Source organism: Triticum aestivum, chromosome 6B, assembly GCF_018294505.1.
Source record: "Triticum aestivum cultivar Chinese Spring chromosome 6B, IWGSC CS RefSeq v2.1, whole genome shotgun sequence".
NCBI lineage: Eukaryota > Viridiplantae > Streptophyta > Magnoliopsida > Poales > Poaceae > Triticum > Triticum aestivum.
Window position 1 is genome coordinate 286,196,652 of NC_057810.1, and position 6,980 is coordinate 286,203,631.

At 53.1% G+C, this 6,980-nt stretch overlaps 2 protein-coding genes across 3 annotated transcripts; one reads left to right on the forward strand and one right to left on the reverse strand.

The window, feature by feature from the left end:
- The first annotated feature begins 1,873 nt into the window (after nucleotides 1–1,873).
- LOC123136955 (nuclear ribonuclease Z-like) lies at nucleotides 1,874–4,124 on the forward strand. 2 transcript variants are annotated; one of them, XM_044556479.1, is made up of 6 exons: nucleotides 1,878–2,462; nucleotides 2,565–2,660; nucleotides 2,767–2,880; nucleotides 3,185–3,253; nucleotides 3,351–3,425; nucleotides 3,876–4,124. In XM_044556479.1, the coding sequence occupies exons 1-6, from the start codon at nucleotides 1,974–1,976 to the stop codon at nucleotides 3,948–3,950; spliced, it is 918 nt and encodes a 305-aa protein (XP_044412414.1). In that variant the 5' UTR covers nucleotides 1,878–1,973; the 3' UTR covers nucleotides 3,951–4,124. The 2 variants fall into 2 exon arrangements, with proteins under 2 accessions (XP_044412415.1, XP_044412414.1); XM_044556480.1 differs by lacking the exon at nucleotides 3,185–3,253 and having other exon boundaries at nucleotides 1,874–2,462.
- A 67-nt stretch (nucleotides 4,125–4,191) lies between these two features.
- LOC123136954 (pectate lyase) lies at nucleotides 4,192–6,177 on the reverse strand. Its single transcript, XM_044556478.1, has 3 exons — nucleotides 5,935–6,177; nucleotides 4,891–5,797; nucleotides 4,192–4,784 (listed from the first exon to the last, which is right to left on the reverse strand). Exons 1-3 carry the CDS (start codon nucleotides 6,081–6,083, stop codon nucleotides 4,563–4,565), a joined length of 1,278 nt encoding a protein of 425 aa, XP_044412413.1. The 5' UTR covers nucleotides 6,084–6,177; the 3' UTR covers nucleotides 4,192–4,562.
- Nucleotides 6,178–6,980: the final 803 nt, after the last annotated feature.

A 6,980-nucleotide genomic window follows, 5' to 3' on the forward strand; every position in this document is an offset into this window, starting at 1 on the left:
ATGCTAGTTATAAAAAAAAGGTAATAATTGAAAAAAGTCAAAATTTCCTAAAACTTTTGGAAACAAAACATGATCGAGTGTTTTACTCATGTAAAAAGTCTCTTCCATAAATGACTTTCATGGTGTTCTGGTCAAAATAATAATAATTCAACACTATATACAAGACACTATTTGTACTTTTGGTCCCTGAATTGTTACTTTTTGCCTGAAATCAACGGGGTTTTTCCTTGGCTAAACTTGTCATGCGAGTACAACACAAGGTTAACTTTATTTCCGGGAAGTTTCAGTTTTTTTTTGTCAATTGCCAAATTGTTTTTTCCATATCAGGGGCGTGTGCACCCGAGACGAGAGCACAAGGGTATTCCCCCCTTCATAAGGGCATCTCCAGCCGTTCGGCCCCCCAGGGCGCCTAAATAGAGCGGCCTGGGGGCGACCTAGCTCCCAGTCACGCCCCCACGCGCCGGCCCCAGGATGCGGGAAATTTAAACTTGGTCGTTCCCGCTCTCAAAAGACGCCGCAAATCCGGCGATCGGACGTAGTCTGGCGTTACAAAAAATAGAGCGCCGCCGCCGCAAGTTCGCGTGCGCAACGATTCACTCGGCGGGGTCGGCTCCAGGCATTGGCGGAATCGGCGTGCGCGGGCTCGTCGTTGGCGGAGCTGCTTCGGTGCTGGGCTGCGTCGGCGCGGCTTCGGCATTGCTGGGCGGCGATGCAGAGGCGTCGGTCAGGCTTGGCGTCCGTGTGGTCGTGGGCGTCGTGGGCGTCGTCGGCGTTGCCGTCGGCAGCTCGTTCAGGATGAGGCCGCGCTGCACCAGGGACCACGCCTTGAGCTTCTCGTCGTTGCTCTGGAGCATGTCCGCCCCGCCCACCAGAAAAACCATGTCGGTGTTCCTCTTCTTCGCGGCGACGTTCGTCCGGAGCATGTCGAACTTGATGGCGTTGTTCTTCATTAGCGACGACCACCGCGCCTCGGTCTTCTCTTCGCGTAGGACGGCCCGGGCCTGGGCGTCGGCGAGGCAATGTTCGATGGACTCCTGCACTCGCGCGGTAGCGGTCCAGGGTAGAGATGGGGCGTCGGTGTGGACGCGTAGGCGGCGGGCGGCGAGTAGTTGTATGGAGGGTACTGCACGCCGACGAAGGCGGGCGAGGGCGTGCGCGTAGCGGGGTGACCATGAGGAAAGGTCACGTTTGGGTTGAACCCACCGTGCGCGTCGCCGTCGGCGTAGCCCGGCGACGATGAACCCCATGGAGATCCGGCGCCTTGCTGTCCCCAGGGCGCGTACTGGGCGTGGCTGACGATGGGTGGATTCATCCCCGCCTGGTCGACCGATGAGGAAGACGCCGCCGCGCGCGCCGCGTTGTCGCGGGCCTTCTTGGCTATGGCCCTGTTCCGCCTGTCGGTGGTGACTGCTTCGCGCCGCTGAACTTCCACCCTCCACTCGGCGTTCGACAGGCCCGGTGGCTTCGATGGCGGCGCCCTCGGCTTCCTCTGCTTCGGCTGGGCCACGGCGCCAGTCGCGGTTGCCGCCGCGCGCGGCATGGCGTGCTTCTTCGGCGGCATGGCGTACTTCTTCGCGGCGAGCGGGAGGGGGTTTGGCGGGAGAAAGGAAGAGAATGGCGGGAGGAAGGCGAGCGAGCGGGAGAGATGCGAGGGAAAAGCGTCGAGAAACGGCGGGAAAAGGCCCTCGGGTCGCCTCTAGGGCGGGCCCACGCGCCTTTTTCGCTTGTGCCGGCTCCCCAAGCGCCCCACAGGGCGCCGGATTCGGCCTGGGTCCGCCGGCACCAGTTTTGGCCCGAGCCGACGAAAAACGGGCTCCTGAGGACGCGACTGGGGCCTTTTTTTGGCGCCGGCGCGGCAAAATCGCTTGGGGAGGGCCCGTTGGAGGCGCGGCTGGAGATGCCTAAGGACCTGTCTGTATCTCCGTAATTCACCAATCGTACCTCCACCCGGCGGCGGCGGCGGCGGCGGTGGCATGGCGAAGAGAGGCAAGTCGGCCGAGGCGGCGACCTCCACGGCCCCTCCTCCAAGCCCCTCCCCAGCCATAAAGGCTAAGGCGAAGCCCCGGCTGGAAATCGAGGGGTACCCCGTGGAGGGCATCTCCATCGGCGGGCACGAGACGTGCGTCATCTTCCCGACGCTGAGCCTCGCCTTCGACATAGGCCGGTGCCCGCAGCGCGCCGTGGCGCAGGACTTCCTCTTCATCTCGCACGCCCACCTCGACCACATCGGAGGCCTCCCCATGTACGTGGCCACGCGGGGGCTCTACAGGCTGCGCCCGCCCACCATCTTCGTCCCCAAGTACCTCAGGGAGCTCGTGGAGCGGCTGTTCGACGTGCACCGCGCCATGGACCAGTCCGAGCTCAACCACGCCCTCGTCCCACTCGACATTGGCGAGGAGTATGAGCTTAGGAGGGATCTCAAGGTCAGGGCCTTCAAGACCTACCATACCATACCCAGCCAGGTGAGGGAACTTGCTTCAGTTCTTGGAATTGTGCACCCCCTGGTTGATCTGTGAGGAATTTTGCAATGGCTTGGTTGAAAGTGATATCTGATATGGTTCTAGGGGTACGTGATATACTCAGTGAAGCAAAAGCTCAAGAAGGATTATCTTGGCCTCCCGGGGAGCGAGATCAAAAGGTTGAAGCTATCAGGCGTGGAGGTCTGTATGTCTTGGTGGATGTCAATATTTCATAGGAATAGGTAAATCAGAATCTACCAAGAGTTGTTGATGTGATCATGTGCTTGCAATTTTCCATTCCTTGCAGATTACTAATACAGTGACAACACCCGAGGTTGCTTTCACTGGGGATACGATGTCAGATTTCATTCTTGATCCTGACAATGCAGACGTATTGAAGGCGAAAATTCTTGTGATGGAGGTATTACATCTTGCCGCTTTATCATCATATAACCAACTTCCATTTTATTAACAGTAGCAACCAGTTTTTGTCTCCAAGTATATTCAAATTTCACTGCATGCAAGCTAGCTGCTGTTATTTTGCAAACAGAACTGATCACATCTAGGAAAAACTCATGTGCCACCAGTTAGCTGCAATTAAACGAATCCTGGTGGTTAGAAGCATGTTTCACTTCTTGTGCTCAAAACTTTTGCTGTTATTTTCCTCTCATGAGTTTTTCTTTGTTCCTATTATTGATCTGCTGAGCTCTTCTTAAAATTTTCAGAGTACTTTTCTTGATGACTCTGTCTCGATTGAGCATGCAAGGGAATATGGGCACATACACTTGTTTGAGGTTTACTTTGATTATTTTTGTCTGTCATAGGAAAGAAAGATGACCTAGTATCCGTAATAGTGCTTATGCTTCCATTTATGTTTGATGATATTTCCAGATTGCGAATCACTCTGAGAAGTTTGAAAACAGAGCCATTCTACTAATTCACTTTTCGGCTCGTTATACAACAGAGGTGGGTTAATATCTATTGTTTCAGTTCTCTCTGTGGAAATAGTATGGCTTGTTATTCAAATTTTAGCTATTGATGATTGAAGTCTATTTTACCCCCTTTACTGGCCGATTTATCCCAATTTCGCTCATGTTAAGGATGCTTTGGCTCCACATGTTAGTTCTAGCTTTTATGTTAATCAACTTCACCAATAATGCGCAACCCTTTTATAGTCTGAACTCCTTGTGACAAAGCACAACATGTTGATGATGCTAAAAAAAATGCAGAGATATCAATTACCTTACTGCATTTCCCTTGCTCTGTGAAAATCCCCTATATTTGGCTCTACATGCTTTGTAAGTAAATCTGTTGTATCTCTTGACCCCATCATCAGACATCCAGACCTATCCTTTCCTTGTGTAAAAGAAAAAGAAAACTGCGACAGATTCCTAATACTAGAGTTGCTTTCTTCAGGAAATTGATGCAGGGATAAGTAGATTGCCCCCGTCGTTCCGAAGCAGAGTTTATGCGTTGAAAGAGGGCATCTGAAATTAGGTTTCTTGTCTTGCGTCGAAACTAGACGAACAAAATGTCTGTATTTTTCACCCTAAACCTTGCTTGTATGGTATGCCATCGTAACAAGGTTCTTGACATGTCCCTAGTATTAAATTCATCTGGAATTCTGTGAAATGATGACTGGTTTAGTTGAGTGTTGATTTTGTCTATGTGAGATGGGAGAAGATTGAAATGCTTATTGTGTTTGGTTGACAGAAGAATTTGAAAGAAGTAATACGTACAAAACAAGCTGCATTTCTTTCTGAAGATGGATACTTAGGGTATACAAAAAAAATCATAAACAAGAGCGGTTACAGTACGTCCATGTTGTACAACATGCATGCGTATATGTATATATAGGTACACAATTCCTATTTCCGAGGAAGAAGAAGAAGAAGAAGAAGAAGAAGAAGAAAAGCAAGTACATTGATTACACGAACAGAGAGCAGCAGACCCTCCTATATTCCTCACTCTATGCATGCTTACGGCCTTGTTGTCTAGTGTAGCATCAAAGATGGATGGGTTGTCGCGTGGAACGTTAACTGTTGTTTCCTTCCCTTGGGCGTGTCCGCTTGGCAGGTATGGTATGGTAGGGTACGGCGACGATCAGCAGGGACTGCCCGCGTTGCAGTCCAACGGGCCGGCGAAGCGGGTGAGCCTCCTGACGTACTCCCCTGGCTTGGGCTTGAGGAGGTCCTTACCGTTGAGCTTCTGGCTTATTTTTCCGCCGGACGTGATGAAGAAGGCGTCGTTTATCATCAGGTCGCCTTCCGATGTCCACACCCAGTTCTTCCACTCCGACTCGGCCGCGTACTCGCGCTTGGTCGCCTGCTCCACGTTTGAATTTGAATTTGAATTTGAATTGATGATTTGATTTGAACCATGTTGGGTGGATAGATGTATCGGAGTGAGGAGGAGGAGAGGACGTAGGTACCTCCTTGGCAGCCATGTTGGGTGGTGCTCTGTAGCGGTTCCCCTGGCTGACGATGGTGGGCGCGCTGCTGCCTCCGATGGCGTACATGAGCCAGTTGGTGTAGTCGTTGTTGACGACGTGGAAGAAGCCGTAGCGGCAGCGAGGCATCCTCTGCACCAGGCCTCTCCCGAAGTGGTTGAAGGCGACGGTGACCTGCATCACCTTGTCCTCCTCCTTCCCATCGGTGGCGCCGAAGAGCATCACGTCGTTGTGGTGGGCCAGGTGGGTGTTGGAGACGGTGACGGCCGTGGACATGGCCACCACGTCGATCATGCCGTCCTCGCAATTATCCATGGACAGGTGGTCCACCCACACTTTGGTGGCGTTGAAGATGGAGACGCCGTCGCCGTCGGCGCGGGTACGGATCGTGGAGTGGGTTGCCGTCATCGACACGTTGCCGCCCGACGTGTGTACGATGCCGTGCACGTGGAGGTTGTTGATGATGACGTTGTTCTGGTGCTGGATGGTGAGCCCACCGCCGTTGGCCACGTGCACCTGCGCCCCGCGCCCGTCGATGGTCTTGTCGCTCTGGATGATGATCTCCTGAGACGCGTTGATCACCATGTCCCTCGCGAAGATGATCCACAGCGGCTCCGTCTGGACCGCGCCCCACCGGAGCGTCCCGGGCCGCGGGTTGGTGAAGTCATCGTCGTTGGCGTCGGTCACTATGTAGATCTTGCCCTTGAGCCCGCCGGTGGTCTCGCGGCCGAACCCCTTGGCGCAGCGGGCCATCCGCTGCCGGTCCGTCGCCCAGTCCTTGCGGCACCGCCAGCACCGGTCGATCGGGTTCGTCGCCATGCACGGGCCCGTGTACTTTGGCTTCTTCGACTTCTTCTCCGAATACAGCGCACGACGCGGGCTAGTCGACCTGCACGCACGCACGCTCACTACATGTTCATGCCAATGCCACTTAATTCATCTACCACTCACTCGCTACAACGTAACTACAGTAGTACTCTACTCCGTATATGATAATATTATATTAATGCATGCATGCATGCATGCCTGTGAACGGCGCGGTTGAAGTGGTCCACGACGCTGTAGGGGTCGGGGTTGTACGCCGGGTTGGCGCTCGCTACGGCCGTCGCCGCCAGGAACGCCGCCCCCAAGAGGAGCAGCGACGCCGGCCTGCTCCATTGGAGGCTCCGATCCATGGACAACTAACTCTCTATCTTGTGGTATGATTGCTTTGTTTGGGTAGCTCCAGATAGATAGATAGATAGATAAATAGGTAGAGAGGGGACAACCCTATCGCTTGCGTGGAAGAGAAGACAAGGCCTATATACGTAGGAGGATGGCCGTCGAGGTGGTATTATTAGCACAGAGGGGTGAGGCGAGCCACGCTCCACGGAGGAGACAAATTGTTTTGCCAATATTTGATTTTCTATTCTTGGTCTGGCCAGGCCGGAGAGGAGAGCCAAGACAAGGGAACGCATGAACCGCCAATGAACGTTCGTTTGGTCGACTCAAGGTTACTTTGAGTTTTTTCTTCTTCTAAACACGTTACAACCAAAGTCCCTCACATGCACGAGCATACACTCATCTCTATAAACGCACGCATGCACGTACGCACACCCTACCCTATTACGGGTTGTGGTATTGATGACAAGCAATTAATGGACAAATAAGACTATCTAATGTAAAACTAAGTTTTACTCCCAAGAGCAAAGGTTGTCGAGCATCGGCAACCCCCAAAAGGGATAAAAATAAAACTGAGGCTTCTCAAAGGTTGCTTTTTGTAACCTTATCTTAGGGCATGTTTGGTTGCTTGTGTATGCCTCGGTCAGGCCTAGGAATGTGGCTTTGGCCCGTTAGGATGCCTGACCTATATCCAAATATTGGCTCATTCTTTCCTCTCAACCAGGTGTTCGGCTTGCAACGGAGGGGAATGCAGCGCCGAGCTCATGCGAGCTGATGGATGCTGCGAGCCCACGCGTGTCCCTGAAAAATCGACTGGAGGAATTGGATCACCTCTCGCCAATTTGATCGCCCTATTTAGCCCTCGTCCACTCACCTCGAAACCCCCGCCACCATTTCCTCCCCTTCGAGCT

Coding starts and splice junctions, on each gene's coding strand:
- LOC123136955 (XM_044556479.1), top strand. CDS start 1,974: ATGGCGAAGAGAGGCAAGTCGGCCGAGGCGGCGACCTCCACGGCCCCT. Junction 2,463..2,564: donor ACCATACCATACCCAGCCAG/GTGAGGGAACTT, acceptor ATATGGTTCTAG/GGGTACGTGATATACTCAGT. Junction 3,254..3,350: donor GGCACATACACTTGTTTGAG/GTTTACTTTGAT, acceptor TGATATTTCCAG/ATTGCGAATCACTCTGAGAA.
- LOC123136954 (XM_044556478.1), bottom strand. CDS start 6,083: ATGGATCGGAGCCTCCAATGGAGCAGGCCGGCGTCGCTGCTCCTCTTG. Junction 5,798..5,934: donor TTCAACCGCGCCGTTCACAG/GCATGCATGCAT, acceptor GCGTGCGTGCAG/GTCGACTAGCCCGCGTCGTG. Junction 4,785..4,890: donor CCAACATGGCTGCCAAGGAG/GTACCTACGTCC, acceptor AACGTGGAGCAG/GCGACCAAGCGCGAGTACGC.